General features: G+C 44.6%; 2 protein-coding genes across 5 annotated transcripts in view; both read left to right on the top strand.

Annotated features, from left to right (window-relative positions):
- ZNF154 (zinc finger protein 154) overlaps positions 1–17,071 on the top strand; it is a 66,648-nt gene extending 49,577 nt beyond the window's left edge. For 2 of the 3 annotated variants that reach the window (XM_024979445.2, XM_059877281.1), the window contains 3 exons: positions 7,251–7,452; positions 8,373–8,411; positions 16,757–17,071. In XM_024979445.2, coding sequence (XP_024835213.1) covers positions 7,251–7,438 — 188 coding nt within the window. In that variant the 3' untranslated portion in view covers positions 7,439–7,452; positions 8,373–8,411; positions 16,757–17,071. The remainder of the gene's footprint in view (positions 1–7,250; positions 7,453–8,372; positions 8,412–16,756) is intronic. The other variant, XM_005219821.5, reaches the window with a different exon arrangement.
- A 1,568-nt stretch (positions 17,072–18,639) lies between these two features.
- LOC100138449 (zinc finger protein 501) overlaps positions 18,640–21,824 on the top strand; it is a 34,121-nt gene continuing 30,936 nt past the window's right edge. For both annotated transcript variants that reach the window (XM_024979446.2, XM_010815648.4), the window contains exon 1: positions 18,640–18,911. The gene's annotated coding sequence lies outside the window, so the exon portion shown is untranslated. The remainder of the gene's footprint in view (positions 18,912–21,824) is intronic.

Below are 21,824 nucleotides of genomic sequence, written 5' to 3'. Positions count from 1 at the left end.
TTAGATAAGTGAGCTAGAAGGCCCCATATGCCCCCGCTTTTTTGGCACAGAATCCCTGAGGCATGTCCTTGTCGAGAATGTACAAAAAGGAAAAAAGGCTTGGTGTAATCAGGGAAGTAAAGAAAAGGGGCCTGTAATAAATGTTTGATAAGAGTTTGTATGGGGGTGTGGAGGGAGGTGGGGGCCAGTAAGTGTTCATCTAAGTTTCCTTGAGTAGCTTGGTAGAGAGGTTTTGCATGGAGGGCAAAATTTGGGACCCATATTTGGAAGAAATTTAATAGACCTAATAGAGAAAGAAGTTCCCTCTTGGTTTGGGGCCTGGAGGTCTGTGTCAAAACATGAAATCTCTAAGCTGGGATTTGGACGTGGGAGTGAGAAGCAATCCCATGCAATTGATGCTGGTGGAAGCAATTTGTGCTTTGGAGAGTGAGACTCTCTAGCCCCAGTTGCCTGGGGCATTTAATACTGTCTCAGTGTGGACTACACAGTCACGGAGAGAGGAACTACATAACAATAAATCATCTACATGTTGGAGTAAGGGCGTAGAGCCTAAGTCTAAAGTTTGTAGGTCTCTTTGGAGGGCTTGACCGAAAAAATGAGGGCTATCGCTAAACCCTTGTGGTAAAACAGTCCGAGTTAACTGTTGAGATTGATATGTGTCTGGGTCCGTCCAGGTGAAGGCAAATAGGGGCTGTGAGGCGTGGTGTAGGGGTATAGTCAGGAAAGCATCTCTGAGGCCCAGTACCGTGAAGTAGGCTGTGTCAGGGGGATATGTGAGAGAAGGGCGTAGGGATTAGTGACCGCGGAGTGTATGGTATTATGGCCTCAGTAATCTTGCAAAGATCTTGAACTAGACACCAGGAGTGGGGTCCCTCTTTGACTGCCAGTTTAGGAGTATTACGAGGAGAACAGATACGTTGCAAAAGGCCGGCTTTGAGCAGTTGGGAGATTATTGGTTTAAGTCCTTGTCGGGATTCTGTGGGCAGGGTATACTGAGTTTGGGTTATCACCTGAGAGGGATTTTTAAGAAAAACCTGTACCGGGGAATGGTGTCGGGCTACCGATGGGGCTTCAGTGTCCCAGATCTGAGGATCTGTTGGGGAAAGGTCGGGGGGCAGGTTTTGGGAGTGAAGGCTAGCCACGAGTTCGGGTGCCACTTGGATTCAAAGAACTGATATGGGATCTAAGAATGGGAGGTTTATAGAAGTTTGCAGCTTAGCCAGAAGATCACGTCCCATCAATGCCGTTGGGCATTGAGGAACTACTATAAAAGAATGTGTTAGTGTTGTTTTGCCAAAGGAACAAAGGAGAGGAAGGTTATTTGGGGATAAAAAGGGATGCCTGAGACCCCTTTGACGGCCACTTCTGAAGGTTGGAGAGGGCCCTTAAAGGAGGTTAAAAGTGAAGAGGCCGCTCCAGTGTCTGTTAGGAACAAGACTTTGTGTCCGGCCACCGTGCCAATTAACCGAAGCTCCAAGTCCGTCTGTACGGGGCGACTTGGGGTCTGGAGCTTGGGCTTTTCACTGGAATAACTCAGGCACAATTGGATCATCTCTCACCTCATCCGAGGAACCATGGTCTGGGATGCCAGGGCCACCCTGAGTCTGGTTCCCAGCCCATTGTTGTTGGGCCTGGGGTGGACCCCGAGATGTGGTGGGTATTGCCTGAGGACAATCCATTTTCCAGTGGCCCCATTGTTTGCAGCTGAGGCAGGGTTTGGTGGGTGGCCGGGATTGGGGCAGGACTTAGCACAGTGTCCCGTTTGGTTGCATCTGAAGCAGGGGCCTGGAGGGTTAGGTCCCATACTTGTGGGCTGAGGTTGATGGGCCAAAGGGGTTGAATTTTTTTCTTGGCTAGCTGCAGCGAATAAAGCATATTTGACCTTCTTTCCTTTTCTTTTTCTTTTCTCGCTTCTTCCTCCCCATTGTTGAAAACTTAAAAGGCTGTTTCTAGGAGATTTCACTGAGGGGTTTCGGGGCCCTTCTCTAACTGGCATAGTTTTCGGTGAATATTGGGGGCTGACTGGCTTATGAACTGGACGTGTAGGTACAGAAGTCCAGCGAGGGTGGAAATATCTAGATTAGTGTATTTTTGGACTGCCTCACCTCAGTAAGCTGTGAAAGAAAAAGGGCAAGATTTTCATCTTTTTCTTGAGTCACTTCCCTAATCTTATGGCAGTTAACATGAATGTGAGAGCTTTTTAGCATTAACAGTGCAGGAGACCTGGGTTCAATCCCTGGGTCAGGAAGATCCCCTGGAGAAGGAAATGGCAACCCACTCCAGTATTCTTGCCTGGAGAATCCCATGGATGGAGGAGCCTGGTGGGCTACAGTCCACGGGGTCACAGAGTCAGACACAACTGAGTGACTTCACTTCACTTTCTAGTAAACAGGTGATCATGTGAGGCAGGTACAGGATGTCGGCATCGCCCGCTTGATATGTCTACCGTGGCTCAGTTAAAGGGACTGCATCATCAGCCACCGGGTTAAGTCCTATCTTGGTTATGGAGCTGATCAGCATGAGCCCAGTCTGCCTGCCAGATCCGTTCCTTTTCATCGGAGTCAAAGTGGCATGTAGGATGTAATAAGATCCTTCCAGGTTAAATGATATGCTTGGCTAAGGCCGGGGAATTCCTTCCTATATCTAGTAGGATTTTCTGAAAAGGATCCCAATTTTTCTTCAACTTGGCTTATATCAGAAATTGAGAAAGGCGCATGAACCCGTGTAGGGCCCTCTGGTCCCACTACCTCTCTGAGAGGAAACCTGTTTGCTTTGGATCCTGGCTGATTGGCGGCCGGGGTGGGGTGGGGGGAGGGGAGAAATCTCTTTTGGGGTTTTGGAGTCATCGCTTCCTGTTTTGGAGGAGGAAGGGCTAGAGGGTGGGGTCTTGTGTCCGGAAGCCTCATCTCCAGGTGGTAGGAAGGAGGCTCATCTGCTGGGTCAAAATCGGGGGCTGAGGGTTTAGTGGGCCTTTTAGGGGCTTTAGATTTGGATTCTTTTTTAGTGGAGTGGGAGAGAGAGCAGAGGGGGATTTGATAGGTAGAACAGTCATTGCAGAGAGAAGGATGGCTTTTAAGGTCCCAGAAGGCTTGAATATAGGGGACCTCCAACCATTTGCCATTCCGTTTGAGGAAGTTTGTGAGATCTGATAAAATATTGAAATCAAAAGTCCCAAACTCAGGCCTGTGGTTTTGGTTATCCAGTTTGTGTTAAGGCCAAATTTGAGTGCAAAGTGACTCGCGTTTATCAACCTTGAGATTGGTCAAGAGTAGAGGTTTGAGGTTTCGTTTTACTCAGGCCAAGGGAGAGTTCCGCAGGACGGATTGGCTTGACCCCATAGCAAATGGCTAACTCTCTGATTAAGAGAAAAGGTCGTCACCTAATCTTTTGACCCAGCAGGGAGAAGGAGGGAGGGGCGTCCCCCAGGTACCTTCCCCAGAGGGCCTTTTGGCCGGAGGGTTCCCCGGGAACCCGGAAAGGACGATAGTCTATGGCGCCCTAGAGTACTGTCCGAGCTTCCCTGGGCTGCTGGGTCAGGCAAGGATTTATGGTGGATGGAGGGAGGTTGAATGGCAAAAGGCCTCTGTCCTGGAGTTGGTCAGTCTCGCGGAAAAGAAAGTATAGAGAAAAGAGGAAGAGAGAGAGAGGCCAATATTCCTTGGGGTATGTGGAAAACCAATAAACCCCTTAGACAAGACTTGTACCGCTCATGAAGGCACAGGGTGTCCTCTCAAGGAGATCTTGAAAGCCCGGGCGGGAAAGTGAGCTTGGCAGGCTTCCATGCTCCGAAGAGGTGGAAAAAGAGAAGGAACCTCAACCTCCCAATGAAAAAGAACCAGACCAGCACTTTACAGGAACAGACCACATTTAATGAGGCGAGAAGGGGCAGCAATCAGATTAGTGAGCTGCTGCACTAACCCAAGAAAAGAGTAACTATATATAGGTATATATGTGGAAATCTATCTTAAGGGGGCCTGTTCTTCTCCAAGATTGTTCAGAGTAGTTATCTCTTAAACAGCTGGGTCAAGGAATTCTGCAGATCAGCCAGAGGCTGGGACCGGCTGGGCCTAATCAACCTTAATGTCCATTTTTTTCTTTGAGTGAGAGAGTTCTTTGTTTTGCATAGAATAGTGGGGAGGACCCGGAGGTGAGTTTTAACTCCAGGCTATTTTGAGCCATGTACCTTTCCTTCAGTATAGGGTTGCCAAATCTGTTTTCAAAGAAAGGAGGATGTACATCTCAGTGTTTTTTTTTTTTTTAAGCTTTATATAGGTATAATTTACATGTAGTAAGGTGTACATATTTAAAATGAAATATTGAGACTTTCCTGGTGGTACAGGGGGTAAGAACCCACCTGCCAATTCAGGGGACACAGATTCAGTCCCTGGTCTAGCGAGATTTCACACACCTCGAGGCAACTGAGCCTGTACGCCACAACTACTATTTGCTTTCCTTTATAATAGATACCTTTACATTTTCTAGAATTTATATGATGGAATCCTTAAGTGTTGCTTTTTTCCTATAATTATTTTATGTGATGTTATATTTGTAATATAGATGTTATATGAATGGTTCATCCCCCTCCTTTTTCTTGGTTCAATCCTCTTTAGATATACTGCTATTTAACCATTCACTTGTTCATGACAAACCTAGGCAGCATATTCAAAAGCAGAGACATTACTTTGCCAACAAAGGTCCGTTTAGTCAAAGCTATGGTTTTTCCAGTAGTCATGTACTGATGTGAGAGTCGGACCATAAAGAAAGCTGAGTGCTGAAGAATTGATGCTTTTGAACTGTGGTGTTGGAGAAGACTCTTGAGAGTCCCTTGAACTGCAAGGACATCAAACCAGTCAATCCTAAAGGAAATCAGTCCTGAATAGTAATTGGAAGGACTGATACTGAAACTCCAATTCTTCAGTCACCTGATGCGAAGAACTGACTGACTGGAAAAGACTCTGATGCTGGGAAAGATTGAAGGCAGGAGGAAAAGGGGACAATAGGGGATGAGATGGTTGGATGGCATCACCGACTCAATGCACATGAGTTTGAGCAAGTTCTGGGAGTTGGTGATGGACAGGGAAGCTTGGCATGCTGCAGTCCATGGGGTCACAAAGAGTCAGACACGACTGAGTGACTGAAATGAACAGAAACATTCACTTGTTTATGTGCATTTTGGATATTTCCAGATTTTGACTGTAGAAAATAAGTTGGTGCAAACATTTGTATACAGTTTTTATAAGGATATTTATTTCTTTTATTTTTTGGTCGAAGAATATTGCTGTGTCTGAATCATGAGGCCTGTGACTATTTAGCTTTTGAAGAAGCTAACAATTTGTGACCTAGTAATTGTGTTTTTTTACATTCTTTCCAGCACTGTATGAGGGTTCCGGTTTCTCCACATCCTAGTGAATACTTTATTTGGTCAGTCGTTAGTAATTTTAGCCCTTTTAGTAAGTTTATCATGCTGTCTTGCTGGTTTTTTTTTTTTTTTTTTTCCTCTAAGAATTCATGATTAGCATTTTTTTTTTTTTTCAGATGTTTGGTCTCTTTTTTCATTTGCTCTATCTTATAAAATACCCACTTTTGTCTTCTGCCTACTTTATGAACTTTGGCTATTTTCGTTTCGTTTTTTCTTTTTTTTTTTTTAACAAGTAGGACAAAGATGTACATTGAAGAGTCATCCATCTTCACTGGTTGAATAATGTGATTGTTAAGATTTGCTTTCAGTGGTGGAAGACTGTGTCCTGAGCTTTTTCAGGTTTTGTTATGCATAATGGGACACATGTACCATACATTTTTAAGATTAATATACCCTGGGAATTTCCTAACGGTCTAGCAGTTAGGACTTTGCTCTTTCACTGTCTGAGGCCCAGGTTCAGTCCCTAGTTGGGGAACTAAGATCTCACAAGCCACATGCCACACGGCCCAAGCAGGGGAAAATAAAGATTAATCCGCCCTAATATGTCGTTCGTCAATTTCTAAAGTCCAGACTGAATAATAAACCCTTGCTTTGTAGTGTTTGCCCATTTTCCTGTTCCATATGGGTGATGGTGGGTTGGAGCAGGACCGTTAGATGGATTAAGTGCCATCAGGATGGACAGTACATCTCAAAAGCCCAGTGTGGAGGGAAATAGGACGGCAGGGGTCAGTCTCTCCAAGCCTGGGTCAGGCAGCCTGGGTTTGCAGCCTAGTTGTTGGGTTCACACCCTGGATCCCATTGCCTTGACTCACAGAGAAATGACAGTCACCCACCTTCTACCCTCCCTGACCCCCTGTAAACAGGCATAAGGAGAGATCCTGTCCCCTGGTCTTCAGAGGAGGAAAAGCCGAGTCTCCCGTTCCCATTAGGAGGGTGTGGCAGTGGTGACACACTGAGCCCAGCCACCCTGCGCTCCTCCTGACGCTCACAGTCCAAGCTGATCCATGAAGCCACGCTTCGGGTGGCCAGTGCTACAGGACACTAGGGTGTCAGAATGGGTTTTTCACCTGAGAATCTTCAGGTGACTTATTGGAGCTCCTTCAGGCTCAGTTCCTGACTGGGATTTGCAGGCAAATGAGAGCATTTAACTTGTTCTTCGTGAGAATCAGTAAAAAGAGACTGGGACTTGACCGTGCAGGAGCCACGGGTTCCACCCTGGTAGAGGATCTAAGATCTCATGTGCTTCCGGACAAGCCCACGCATTGCAACTGAAGAGCCAACATGCTGCAACTAAGATCAGACACAGTCAAATACATAAATATTTTAAAAAGCACCCCTAACTCAAAGACCCCGCGGGAGTGGATTTGAGTCTTGTCCCCCACTCCCTTGCTGGGTGCCCTGCAATAAATTTTGTACTTTCTTTCATCGCCACCAGGTGGCGCTAGATCGGCTTTGTGGAGCCAGTGGACAAGTTCCGTTTAGTAACACAAACACTTCGGTGATCCACTGCAGACTGATCCCACAGATTCTAGTGTGGCTCCTTTATGAAGAAGAAAAGCCGCGTCTCTGTCCTTAGAACTGGAGTCATCGTTTCCCAGCGACGCTCACTGGGGAGCTTAGCCTTTACTCTTTCTCCTCAAAGTCTCGTAGGGAGAGCCTTTGCCATTGACTTGCTCGTGTGTTCGAACTACATTACCCGGGATGTTCAGAGTAAAGGGCAGCATGGATAACGAATGAATTACCAGGAAACAGGCAATTTCCGTTCAAAGCACACCTCGTTGGGGCGGGACTTCCGGCCTCCTCCCTAAGGCGGCCGTTTTAACTGCTCTAGGTCCGTTCAGGTCCGGAGGCCTGTTAGGACTGGGCGATGGGACCGAGAACGTTCGATGGGAGGGACTGTCGTCGCTGCACAGAGACGGGTCTGAGCTTCGGAGACGCCGCCTGGGGACCGCCTCGCCCGAGTCTCCCCGCCGTTCCTGGGCCCGCCACGCCCAGAGTCGCTGGAGGCGGCGGCGCTGAGGGACCAGCCTCAGGTAAACGTCGTCCTTCGGGCGCGCACTGCCCTCACCCCACCGGACACGAAAGCCCCGAGTGCGAGGCTCCTGCTCATGTGCCCGCAGCCCAGGTCCCGGGCTCCAGGACGGTGAGGCGGTCGTGGGTGGTCCCTGTGTGTGATGGACTGTGTGATGGCGCGTGGGACAGGGTGATGGGCGGAGGGACCCGCAGCTGCAGAGGCTTGGAGGTCGGACTGTGGCGGGAGGATTCAGGAAACCTGGGTGCATCTGATGTCTGCAGGACCCAGACAATGAGAAGCGGAGTCATGCCCGGACTGTCAGGCTGGCAGTCTTTGTATCTTTATTGTCGGGACCTAAGAAGGTGTGGGGAGAAGGACATGGCAACCCACTCCAGTATTCTTGCCTAGAGAATCCCATGGACAGAGGAGCCTGGTGGGCTGTTGTCCATGGGGTCACACAGAGTCGGACACTACTAAAGCGACTTAGCATGCATGCTTGCATGCATTGGAGAAGGAAATGGCAACCCACTCCAGTATTCTTGCCTGGAGAATCCCAGGGACAGAGGAGCCTGGTGGGCTGCCTTCTGTGGGGTCGCACAGAGTCAGACACGACTGAAGCGACTTAGCAGCAGCAGCAAGAAGGTGTGGAGAGTTTTGAACAAAAAGGGGAACAGGATTTACATTTGCTTTTAAAATGTTTCCCAAGGCTATTCAAAGGAAAAACAGATTTGAGGGGAGTGATGAGAACGCTGAGGCACTAGGAGGTTGAATCTTGTTCAAGGTCACACTGCTGGTAAGGGTCGACAAAGTGCACCGAGGTCAGACGACCAAATTGAGGTCACCTGGCTTGGGCTAGGCAAGGATGCATATGGGGTGACATGAGCCTCAACCTTTCTGTCCCCGCTGTTACATTTTTCTAAGGTCTGTCTCTTTCCACAGAGTCCCAAGGCTGCAGAAGTACTTATAGAAACAAAACGGGTATGTAGAGGGTCCTAGTTCCTTTCTGGCTCTAACCCTCACTCACATGTTTTCTGGTTTGTGGAATCCAGGAACTCTTAGGTGCCATCTTCCTAATCCTTGGCTCTGGGCACCCTTGAGAAACCCCATGCCCAGAGTCTTAAGTCCATATTAGAGGTTATATGGTTATATTTCCATTTCTGGCAACCATCGTAAAGTAGTGTGGAAAGTTAACCCAGGAGCTGGTACCACCATGTGCAAATACTTAGTATTAAAATTAAGGTGGGAAAAAAAATAATAAAATTAAGGTGGGGGTGTTGAGAAAGCACAGGTATCCTTATCTGGTATGAACATGAAATATAGGATGAATACCTGAGAAATTGAGCATCTATTCTGGAGTTATTGAGTGGTTTCAATCAGAGGAGGGAGGTGATATTATCAAGGTCTTCAAAAGCTATCTCTGACTGTATGTAGAGTGGAAAACAGACTGTGGGAGTGAGAGGAGTGAGGCAAATCCCGGTAGAGGCTACTGACATAGTCTAGCTGAGAGTTAATGGGCCAGAGTTGTGGTTTAGTAGATGAGGTTGAAGTCTGGATGCATGTTCTAAAAAGGGGCAACTAGATTTTCTATTTTGGACAGTGAGAAGTGAAACAGAAAAACCAGAGATAACCCCAGGGTGTTTGGTCTTAACAGCTGTAGGGATGGAAGCTCCAACTGAGATGAGGAGTTGATAGTGTGAGTAATAATCACTGGGTTTATCAGAAGCTTTGTTTTGACCATATTAAGAATCTGAGGTATTTCAGGGACCAGTAAGTGGAGGCATCAAATTGGCAGCTGGACTCACAAATTGGGAAATCGAAAGAGGGATTCAAGTGGAGATATCCAAAATGTGGTAGCTACTATGTGGACCCAAGTGAGTGACCTGTGGTCACATTTAGGAGGTATAATCTTCATGTTACAGTCCTAATGCTGTTCAGGGAATGGGAAGTGGAGGATAGAGGCTGAGCACTGGGGCTCTTGCTTGAGTACCTGAGTGATGGTATTGGGTTTCTTGGTGGCTCAGATGGTAAAGAATCTTCAGTGCAGGAGACCTGGGTTCGACCCCTGGGTCAGGGAGATCCCCTGGAGAAGGGAATGGCAACCCACTCCAGTATCCTTACCTGGAGAATTCCACGGACAGGAGCCTGGCAGGCTACAGCACATAGGGTTGCAGAGTCAGGCACAACTGAGCGACTATCGCTTTCACTTTTCAAATGCAGTTGAGGGAGGGATGTGGCCATAAAGGTAGGGTGTATCAGACATGAGAGCCTGGTAAGTGGCCAAGGCTTCCAAGAGAAGAGTAGATATGAGTTGGATGCCAAGGCATAGCAGTGATTGAGGCAGGATGACATGCAGACCGGAGCTATTGCTTATTCACTTCACTAGGGACTCAGCAATATTTTGTGAGGACGTTAATGGGGCCTGGAATGATCCATTCAGCCTGGTGGATATGGACAGAGGCAAATATGGTCATTTGTGATAATTAGCGGGATTGGGGTGACTTGAATGAGGGTTAGCTGGACAGAGAAGGCTGTCATTGCTGAAGGACAGCGAGAGCTGCACAGAAATGGAAGCGGGCCATGGGCATCCAAGATTGACTGGTGGGTTTGTGTGGCTTAGTCTTAGGCAAGGAGCAGCTATACAGGAAGAGAGGCCATAGAAAGCTTAGATGTTTCCACCCTCAATGGGTGCTGTGGGAGGTCTAAGCTAGTATTGAATCCTGTCTGAATTTGCTGAGCAAACCTCTGTGCGTTCTGCAAAGTTGTATGTTAAGACCTTAAATGAAGGGCTTCCTGGTGGTCAAGTGGTTAAGAATCCACCTGCCAATGCAGGGGACACAGGTTCGATCCCTGGTCTGGGAGGATCCCACGTGCCACAAGGCAACCAAGCAGGTGCACCACAACTACTGAGCCCGTGCTCTAGAGCCACGAGCTGCAACTGCTGACCCCTGTGCGTTACACTTCTGAGAGGAGTGGGGTCAAACTGATGAGGGTCACGGACAGTTGTACCTTGATGCTGGAGGACCTTGAACTTAAAACCTCCCTGGGTGAGGTCCTCACACCCACCTCTGTGCCGGATGTATTCCCTGCTCTCTCTTTTCACCCTAGAGCCTGGTCTGCCCTTCCTACATCAGAACCACAGACAGTGCGTCCTTCCCCAAGTCCCTAAGTAGGTGCTGGGGTTGGTTGGATAAGGTGTGTGCACTGCCCTCTTCTCTCCTTGAAAAGCCCCAACTTCTGCTTTCATGAAGCCTCACAAAGAATGATTCAGGGTCAGCCATCTACTGGTCACTGTAATGGATTCTATTTTGCTTGCCCTCTGCCTGACCTGGTGACTTTGTCCAGATCTAAAGCACTCTAGTACCCTAGATCCTATTTCTGTCTTCTAGCTGACATTTCCTCATGCCTGCCTGTGCCAGGATTTGCCATCATTGACATGTTTACTAATTACGTGGACCATGGTCTTTTCTTGCAAGACTCTCTGAAGTTTTCTGTAATAGTTTTCTTTCCTGTGTACTACTGTGTGCTGAGCTATTCTGGCCTAGTACTGGCTACACTTTGTAATGTCTTTCTCTAAGTAATTGCATCACATGGTTGCCATGTGTATTTGCTCATCCCGGGAGTAGAATGGAGTGCATTCAGTGGTTCACAAATGACTGTTCATCCAGTCACAGCAAAATGCATCAGGAGGCTTCTGGTCTTAAATGGCACCTGGGGGAGGGCATGACATAAAGCCTGTGTTCAGATTATAGAAGAAGCTTACTGTGTTTGATTAGTATTTTGTGCCAGTTCTAGCAGCTACACCTCATTTCTGGTGTTGCTTCCCAATTCCTGACATTTTGATGACTTGTCTATTCTACTCGTCTGTTCTACTCTCACATACCATACAGGACTAATCCTCACCTCTCTTGACTCTCACCTGCTTTTCTTACTGCTCCTTCTGCAGTGCTCTCCAATGTTGACTTTTACATATTGTGTCGTGAGGTGTGCACCTATCTTTGAATAGTCCTTGAACACAGACTATTCTATTGCAATTGGATATTCTTGGTCCTGGACTTACCCTTCTACTCTAGTGGTCGTGTGTCACCAGCAAACAGGAGCCCTAGATAAACTGGTTGTAGGCCCTGTTCTTCTCCAAATACCCCATCCCGTAGCTGTGTCCTTCACCTTGCAAGGCCTTCCCTTCTGTGCTCTTTATTTCCTAGTACAGCAAAGCGGCCTGACCCTTAGCCTGCATCACCTCCCCGGTCCTGCGGACAATCCCGTGGACTTACCTTGAGTTGTGTTCAGGTGGCCCTCTCCAACCATGTACTGTGTTATCTAGCATCATCTACAAGAGTGCATTATAGAAATGTACGTGGCTCTGCAATGTGAAGAGGCAACAGAGGTTTTCAGAAGGCAGATGGAAGAGCGTAAAACAGAAATACAATGGCATTATAAATTTTAAGTTTCGTAACTGTGTCTAAACACACATCCATTCTTCTGGATTCCACTAAATAGTATGAAGAACAGAGAGAGAGAGAGAGAGAGAGAGAGAGAGAGAATGTCTGACATCTAGAACCTGTCTTGACTTCAGCTCAGTAACACTTCCTCATTTTGCCAGAAGTACATCCATATGGAGAAGATTCCAAGTCCGGACGCCACTCTAGATGGTTCATCACTTTCCTGTGTTCCCTTTTCATGGAGCCTGAGTACAAGGTCACTGCATACATTTAGTAAATTATTTCTGACCAGGTGTGATCTTGGATCAGAGATAGAGAACAAACACGTGGGGTAAAACAGGAAAGAGAAGAGGGACAGAGAGGGGAAATGAGAGAGATGCATTATGGTAGAAATGACACATAAATATCAGGAAGTGGCACAATGCTGAAAATGAGAGACTGTTAAGAGTTATATAGTTTTTGAACATGGAAACACTAACGTATAATATTTTGGGTCAATTAATTCTTAAGGTGTAGAGAATGAGAAGCAGTTCATTAAAAAGAACAAGAAGCAAGCTATAAAGAGTGAAACTATGGTCTAGACTCATGAAAATCCAGCTTCTTAGACAGATGGGAAGGGATGATAAGTCTTCAACAATGAAAATCAAAAATTGACATAACTGAAAGTAAGTAACTGAGGGAAAATACATTTTCTAACACATTTGAAGTGAGATAGTTCTCAAAGGAGAGTAGTCAAAATAGAACTCGAATAAAGGTTTATTTTGCTAAGTCAACAAACTGTCTGCCTTGCTGTCAAGAGAATTGATAGAAGCAGTGTTTGCAAGCAGAGTGGATTCATAAAGAGAGGAAAGTTTCTTCAAAAACAGCAGCAACAGGAACAGCCTGACATTGCTGTGTTGCATGTTGGGGTGTTACTCTATGACTCTATGAATCCCAGTCCGTGTGGGCTATAAAACTGGCACTCCCCTCCATCAGGATATCTGAGGTTCTGTTACTCTACAGAAGAGAAGGCAGGGCTATGCCCTGTGGATCTGAATGTGACTAGAACTTTCTCACACCTTCCTTCTAGAATTATGAGCTTATATCCTAAAACTCTTCTTAGATTCAGTGTACACTTGGATGACAATATTGCACCTTCCTTTCATAAATATGAGATGTCTCTTCCATTTATTTAGTTTTTCTTTGGTATCTTTTATCAGAATTCGGTAGTTTTCTCCATATAGCTCTTGTATATGTTTTGTTAGATTTGTACCTGAGTATTTAATTTTGGGGGATGCTAATGTAAATGGTAATATATTTTAAATTTTAAATTCCATTCATTCACTGCTGACATATAGCAACAACCTTGCTATAATTTCTTACTGGATTGAGAATTTTTGTTGTTGATTCTTTCAGGTATTATACATAGAGACTTTCTTATCACTTGTTTACAGAGACAGTTTTATTTCTCCCTTCCCAATCTATACCTTTTCATTTTATTTTCTTGTCTTACTGAATTAGCTAGGACTTCCAGGACAATGCTGAAAAGCAATGGGTAGCAAGACATACTTGCCTTGTTCCTGATTTTCGTGGAAAAGCTTTGAACTTCTCACAAGTAAGATTAAGCAGCAGTTTGCTTCTAAGTATATCTGATCATCTCTGCTTTTGTTTATTTGAAATTAAATGCATCATTTTGAGTAAGATCTTTATTTCACAACCTGATACTTATTATGCTATGTTTATTATGTCTATTTATTGTATTTTTGTAGATTTTCTTCAAATGTTGGATTTTCTCAAATGTTTTTTCTGCATCTATGATATGATCATGTGATTTTTCTTCTTTTAGCCTGTTGATGTGATTGTTGTTTTTCAGTTGCTCAGTTGTGTCTGACTCTTTGCAGCCCCATGGACTGCAGCACGCCAGGCTTCCCTGTTCTTCACCATCTCCCAGAGCTTGCTCAAACTCATGTCCATTAAGTCGGTGATGCCATCCAGTCATCTTGTCCTCTGTCGTCCCCTTTGCCTACCTTTAATCTTTCCCAGCATCAGGGTCTTTTCTAATGAGTCAGCTCTTTGTATCAGGTGGCCAAAGTTAATTTGTATTTAAATATTAAACTAGCCTTGCATACCTAGGATAATTCCATTTGGTTGTGGTGAATAATTCTTTTTACACATTGTTGGATTTGCTTCTGTGCTCATGAGAGATATTGGTCCGTAGTTTCCTTGTAATGTCATTGTCTGGTTTTGGTATTAGAGTGATATTGGCCTCGTAGAATGAGTCAGGGAGTATTTCCTCTGCACTTTTCATCTGGAAGAGATTGTAGATAACTGGTATAATATCTTCCTTAAATATTTGGTAAAATTCACTAGTGAATCTCTTTGGGCCTGGTGCTTTCTTCTTTGGAAGGTTAGTAATTATTGATGCAGTTCTTCACTAGAAAGTAAGAATAGACAATCTGAATAAGCCTGTATCATTTAAAGAAATTAATAAATGCTGTAAAAACATTTGAGAAAATCGAACACCCATGCTCTCCTGTTTTCCATTTCATTGGTTTCTATTCTAATTTTTATTTCTTTTTCTGTTTTGGATTTAATTTGCATTTCTTTTTAGAGTTTTCTAGGATGGAAGTTCAGACTAATGATTTTGTATATTCTTTTTATGCTGTAAATTTTCCTCTAGGCACTGCTTTCTCTGCAACCCACAAGTTTTGGTAAATTGTTTTCATTTAGTTTCAAGCAGTTTGAAATTTCTCTTGAGATTTCTCCTGACTCATAAGTGTCCTTGAATTATTTAAAACTATGTTTTTTTCAGCTCCATGTATTTTGGGATTTTCCAGCTATCTTTATCTTTTTGATTTCTACTTTAATTCCATTGTTGTCTGAGATCAGACATTGTGTGATTTCTATTCTTTTAAGTTTGTTAAGGTATATTTTATAGCCCAGAAAATGTGGTAGTGCATATTCCATGTGAGCTTGAGAAGAATATGCAATCTGCTCTTTTTTGATGAAGTAGTCTTGTAGATATCAATTATATTAAATTGATTGAAGGTGCTTTGAGTTTAAATATGTCCTTAACTGATTTTCTGCCTGCTGGAGCTGTCCTTTCTGGTAGAGGGATGTTGAAGTCTCCCAAATATAATAATGGATTCATTTATTTCTGTTCATCTGGAGCTCTAGGTCCACTTTCACTCTCACAAAGCACAGTTAATTCCTTCTCATAGTTTCCCTCTGAATTCCTCTATATTCTAGCCACAGCAGGAGATTGTCAAGTAGAGAATTTCTTCTCCCACTTCAGATCTGCCTGACTTCCACTTCTGTTTCAGCCAGAACAAGTTCTCTACGTTAAGAACTCATGTGATTACATTAGGCCAACCTGAATAATCTCTGTTTTCAAGTCAAACAATTAGCTACTTGAATTACATCTGCAAAGTTCTTTTATCTTGTAACATAACGTACTCAGGGGAGTAACTTCAGGGGTCAGAGCCACAGCCATCAAAACTCTGGTAGTCGTAGTCTTTTTTCCTAACTCACTTCTGGTGTTTTATAACACGTTTAAATTTTTATCTTCTCAACCTAAGCCTGAAATTATTTGTATTATATAAATCTACTCACAGTTTATCCACACATCTCAGTCATGGGACAAATATCCATATAGAACTGCAACTACCATTGTTTGGCACAAGTTGACTTAAATTCCAGGTTTTCCATGTTCAATACAGTGCTTAGATTAAGCAGTAGTTTGCTTCTAAGTACATCTGATTATCTCTACTTTTGTTTATTTGAAATTAAGTGCATCATTTTGAGTAAAGTCTTTATTTCGCTTATTTACTTTGATTTTGTGGACTAATCTTTTGCTCTTCTCATGATATTAACTTGGGGGCTTACTCTCTTGAGTCTGTGAAGAATTGATACTGATGCTGCCTTTGTGTGTAGGTGTTACTTCTGCCCTCCTGACAGGGACCTCACTTGGACAGACCTATCATATAAGCCTAGAATCTACCCAGTATTCTACATGATGAATACTCAGGCAGTGGTGCTTTAGATTCCACACAAAGGCCTGCACATATACAAAAGCCAAGTTTATAACTGTACAGCGTGATTGTTTACTGTTCAGTGTTGTGGTGTTCTAAGGTAGGAACTGTTGTGGAAACATAGTTTTAAATAAAGTGTCCTGCTAACCCAGAAGACTTCTTCACATAAAAAGAAGAGAGAGAAAACTTTTTTTTTTTTTTTTTCCTGTTGAAGAAGCACTGAGGCAGAATGTGATATGCATTACAGGCAGTCTAGTAAGGAGATCATGAAGTCAGTAAGGAACCTCATCCTTTTATGTGACCATGCAGTACAATGTGTTACATACATGTTCTTGAGATAAATGAGAACTAGTTCTCCAGTAAGAGGATTTGACAGTACCATTTTTTTGTATCATTCATGCTAAATTACCTTGTAATTGGAGTGACCATTGGTGTTTGCCAAGTGTCTTTATCTAAAGAAAAATACATTTCTTACACCTTTATGACAGGAGGTAGTTTTATAAATTAGAGCCTGGCACCTGCTGAAGTCAGGCTCCTTCTCTCCTATAGAAACTGGAAGATAAGGGCACGCTCTTATGTAATGATTGAATTTAAAAGAGCAATCTCTCAGATCCTGGAGCAAAAGGTATCCAGAATGCAAATCTGGCAAAAGGCTTATATAGCTTTTAAAAATATATCATAATGGGCAAAGGAAGAAAAGACAAGTTTTCTTAAGTAAATGCCTTAAGAAAAAGTGGATGATCGGTGATGAAACTCTCCTTTTGCCTCAGAGGATTTATTTTCCTTTTTTAAAAATTTTAACAGTAAGTTACAAAATTTACTGTTAATTTGAACTTTAAGCTGATCTCCAAAAAATTTATTTGCATTTTCTAAGCATATTGGCTGGGTGAAGTTGCTTTCAAATGGAGAAGAAGAAGTCCTAAAAATTGACTGACTTCTGGAAGCTTTAGAAGACTGGAAGAACTGAAGGGATGTCAAGAATTCTGTGTGTGGGTATGTGTACGTAAGATAAAGCCAGGAAAGTATGTGATAACTTCTGACAGGTTTTGATGGAAACACCAAAGGAGAGAGATTTTCCAGAAGAGACATGATGTGTCACTGTGTATTCATGTAGGAGAAATGATAAGATTCCTTAAAAAATTCAATTAAAACAAATTGATTTTATTAAAAATTATTTTTAACCCTTTTAGTTTTAAGTATTAAATAAGTATTTTTAATATAAGTAATGTTTAGCAAAATTTGACAGCCATTAGCACCTAAAAGGAGAAGGCAGTGTCTTCAGAATAATTATTCTGGTCACATGCTCAGCTTAATTGTATCTCTTCTCAGACATCACTGCTAAAACTTCTCTAAGATTTTCACATTTTTAACCATCTACTGATACTCCTCTGAGACATTTCAGACACAATCTCTGAATCACTACATAGTCATTAATAGCTTTCTGTAATTTGAATTTTGTAACTTTTTTCAGGTAATAGTTCCTCATGCAGAGCAGTTTCTGTAATCCAGGGGAAATGATAACGACTTCCCAGTGATGAGATCATAGTTTCAGTTACTCTGTGCAGTTTGGGGTTCAGAATACCTTTTTCATACATGCTCCATCTGTGAATACCACACCTGTTAATCTGTATGAAATCTGCATGTCTTTCATTGTTCTATTTTTGAGAAATTGTCAGACTATCCAAAAAGAAACTAAATGATAAAAATATTATATGCTTGCTAAATTGGACACAATAACTTACTATGCTGTTAGAAGTATTTTCTGAAGTGACTATAGAGATCCACCTTTGTACTCCCGCTAACCCACTTGGAGTGTTTTTTCTCTTCTTCCTGACCAAACATACAGAGACTGATCAAACTGAGCCTAACACTTCATAGTGTATAGATTTAATTGCAACATGGTAATGTTTATTTTTCATTATTAGTTTATTTTTATTGAAGTATAGTTGTTTTACACCTGGAACTAATCCAGGTATATAACATAGTGATTCAGTATTTTTATAGATTATACTCCATTTAAATTTATTAAAGACAAGGCTTCCCTGGTGGTCTAGTGATTAAGAATCCTAGAAGGCAATGGCAACCCACTCCAGTACTCTTGCCTGGAAAATCCCATGGATGGCGGAGCCTGGTAGGCTGCAGTCCATGGGGTCGCTGAGGGTCGGACACGACTGAGGGACTTCACTTTCACTTTTCACTTTCATGCATTGGAGAAGGAAATGGCAACCCACTCCAGTGTTCTTGCCTGGAGAATCCCAGGGACGGGGGAGCCTGGTGGGCTGCCGTCTATGGGGTCGCACAGAGTTGGACACGACTGAAGTGACTTAGCAGCAGTAGCAGCATGAAATGTTTATTAGCTTCTGCTACCAGCGGACACATTTTGTATCTGAAGGACTAGGAATGATATGTGTACTTGGTTCTGTGTCCTCTGAGAACTTCAGAAACGGTACAGGTAGCCTCAGGCAGCATGATGAGGTTCACAGAAACTTGGGTGAATGTCTTCAGACAACACAACATCCCCTAGAAGTCCTGAGATCTGCCCTTTTAAGAACGAACAAGAGGCTTCTAAGTCCTTGGATGGGTGAACTCCATTTCCCAGCGCCCCTCGGGTCTAAACTTGTCAGGGTGCAAAGGGGTGGGGTGAGTTACCCCCAAGCGTGAGAACTACATTACCCAGAATACTCTGCTGAGCAGCCTAGCTGAGCCAATGAAGGCTCAGAACAGAGGCGTTTCCGTGCGTGTCTCCTAGCGAGGGGCGGGGCTTCCGGCGTCCTCCTCCGGGCGGTCATTTTGGCTGCTCGGGTGTGTTCGTCCGGATAGAAGTTCCGGAGCCGTGAGACGGGGCCGACGGGACAGGACCGAGAAAGCGTCAGAGGAGTCCCGCTGCACAGAAGCGAGTCTGAGGTTCGGCCGCAGCACCGCGAGAGATGATTCGCACCAGGGCCGGCTCAAGACCCGCCGGCCCGCTCCCGGACCCACTCCGCCCAAAGGCCTGGATGGCTGCGGCCGCTCGGAGGGACCCGCCGCAGGTAAGCGCTTGTCCTCGGGCCCTCCCCGCCCTCACCCCACCAGACACTAACGCCCGGAGTGCCCTCGTCCCTGCAGCCCAGCCCCCGGTGTCCGGGACGGTGAGGCGTTAGTACACGTGCTCTTGTTTCTGACAGTGGTTGTGAATAAACATTTCAGTTTTCCAGTTTAATCTTACTATCTGGGGTGTGATTAGATGAGGGAGGGGGATACAGGCAGAGGAACCGGGATGTACCAAGGCCTGGAGCTGCGACTGAGCTCTGGGAATTCGGGAAATCTGGGCTCCGTTGTGCCTGGCGAGGAACAAAGTTTGAGGCGGAGTTACTCCTAGAATAGCAGGCTGAGGGCTCTGCATATATTCTCAGGAATTCTAAGAGCTGTGGGAAATTTTAAACCAAACTACGTTAGGTTTTCAAAAGTCTTCCAAAAGCTGTTTAACAGCCTTTGGATAACCAGACCGAGGAGGAGGATGAAGACGTTGGGGCACCAGGAGGTTGGATCTTTGTTCAAGCACACAGAGCTAGTAAGGTGAGACACTGAGGCACATAAGTTAGGCATTCAGCCCAAGGGCCAGGCGTGCGCGCATAGCGGCCTGAACCCCGTGAAACCTGACATTGTATTCATTCATCTGTAGCCTGTGTCTTAAAACATGACTGCAGAAACGTTTGCGGGACCTGTAGGTATGTGTAGTGTGTCCCAGACTGCTATTGTTTCTTTCCCCAACCCATATATTCTCTGCATTGTGGTGACCCGGGATTCTTTTTATACATTGCTTATTTATGGCTGTGCTGGGTCTTCCTTGCTGCGCAGGCATCTCTCTAGCTGCCCTGAGTGGGGGCTACTCTTTCCGAGGTGTATGGGTTTTTCATTGTGGTGATTTCTCTTGTGGAGCATGGGTTCAATAGCTGTGGTGCATTGTCTTAGTTACTCTCGCAGCTTGTAAATCTTCCCAGACCGGGGATCGAACCTGTGTCCACTGCTCTTGCAGGCAGATTCTCATCCCCTGCACCACCAGGGAAGTTCCTGCCGTGGAATTCTTTAAGGACCTAAACCTAGGGTCCTGAGTCTACCAAAGATGGTATAGAAGTGTTTGCATTTCTGGCACCTAATGTAAGTGGATGTGGAAATGTTATCCAAGTACCAGGATGTGAAAGTGCTTAGAGGTAGAGCTGAGGTGGGATCATTAAGATCTTTCCATTAGGTGGGAAGAAGGAGCAAGAGAACAGAATTCAGTACTGGAACGGCTGCCTAAGAAATTGGGTATCTGTTCTGGAGGTGATAGGAAGTTTGAATCAGAAGAGGGGGAATGACCTTGCCTAGCTCCATTTATAGGAGAAGGAAATGGCAACCCACTCCAGTGTTCTTGCCTGGAGAATCCCAGGGACAGGGGAGCCTGGTGGGCTGCCGTCTATGGGGTCACGGAGTTGGATACGACTGAAGCAACTTAGCAGCAGCAGCTCCGTTCATTTATTTATGTTGGGGGGTCGGGTGGTGCTTCTCATTGCAGTGGCTTCTTGTGGCAGAGTGTGGGCTCTGGGGCGAGTGGGCTTCAGTAGTTGTGGTACATGGGCTCAATAGCTGTGCCTCTGGGCTTAGTTGCTCTGCAGCATGTGGAATCCTCCTGACCCAGGGATCGAACCACTGATCCTGCATTGGCAGGTGGACTCTTTAACACAGCCTCCAGGGAAGCCCTTACCTACCTCTAAACAGTCTCCGTATGGCTGCACAGTGGAGACTAGATTGTGAGACTGAGGGAAGAGAAAGGAAAACCAGTGTGGAGGCTCCTACAGTAGTCCACTTGAGGGTTTATGGAACAGAGTGGTAGCTTGGAAGTGGCTGGATTCTGGATATGTTTTTATTATGAGTTAACTGGATTTTCCAGTGGGGAAGGAAAGTGTCTTTTTCTGCATGGTTGGTTATAACAAAGTACCGTAAACTAGATAACTTATAAACACCAGGAGTTTTTTTTCTAGAGGCCGGAAGTCCAAGATCAGGGTGCCTGCATGGTCAGGTTCTGTGTCTGGTGAGGGCCTGCTTCCTGGTTCCTAGAAGCCATGTTCCGTGTCCTTATGTGGTGATGAGCAGAGAGGAGCAAGCTCTCCTGTCTTTTATAAGGGTGACAGTCTCTCCCTTGTGGGGCCTACCTTCATGGTCTCCTCTAATTTCCTCCCAAAGGTTCTCGCTTCTAATACCATAAAATTGGGAGGTTCTGTGTCAGGTATGAATTCTGGGGGGAAATAAACATTCACTCTCTAACAGAGAGTGAAACAGATAGATCTAGGTGGTTTTTTTTTTTTTTTTTTAACATATTTGTGTGATTGACTTACGTTAGTTTCAGTTGTACAATATAGTAACTAGATACTTACATACATTACAAAATGACAGGAAACATTCTGTTACTGTGTGTTACCATACAGAGTTACTGCAGTATTATTGACTATATTCCCTACGCTGTACTCGGGGTCCCCAGCCTGTGGGCTGCGGACTGCTACCTCTTGTCAGATGTGCAGCATCAGTAGATTAGAAATAAAGTGCACAATCAATGTACTGTGCATCAGTCAGCCCGAAACCAGCCTCCCCTGGTCTGTGAAAAATTGTCTTCCATGGAACCAGTCCCTGGTGCCAGAAAGGTGGGGGATCACTGCTTACATCCTTGACTTATTTGTTTTATAGCTGGAAGTTTGTTTTGCAGTTACCATGAGGCTTTTTTGTTGTTTGTTTGCATGTGATCTTTGTTGTGTCATGAAGGCTCGTTTGATGTGGCGCAAAGAGTCTAGTTGTGGCGCTTGGGCTTGGGAGCATGCAGGCTTCAGTAGTTGCTGCTCGCAGGCTTAGTTGCTCTGCAGCATGTGGGATTCTGGTTTGCCACCAAGGGATCGAACCCGAGTGCCTTGCACTGCCAGGCAGATTCTTAA

This window comes from Bos taurus, chromosome 18 (genome assembly GCF_002263795.3).
Source record: "Bos taurus isolate L1 Dominette 01449 registration number 42190680 breed Hereford chromosome 18, ARS-UCD2.0, whole genome shotgun sequence".
NCBI classification, from domain to species: domain Eukaryota; kingdom Metazoa; phylum Chordata; class Mammalia; order Artiodactyla; family Bovidae; genus Bos; species Bos taurus.
This window is presented reverse-complemented; position numbering and strand designations above follow the sequence as displayed.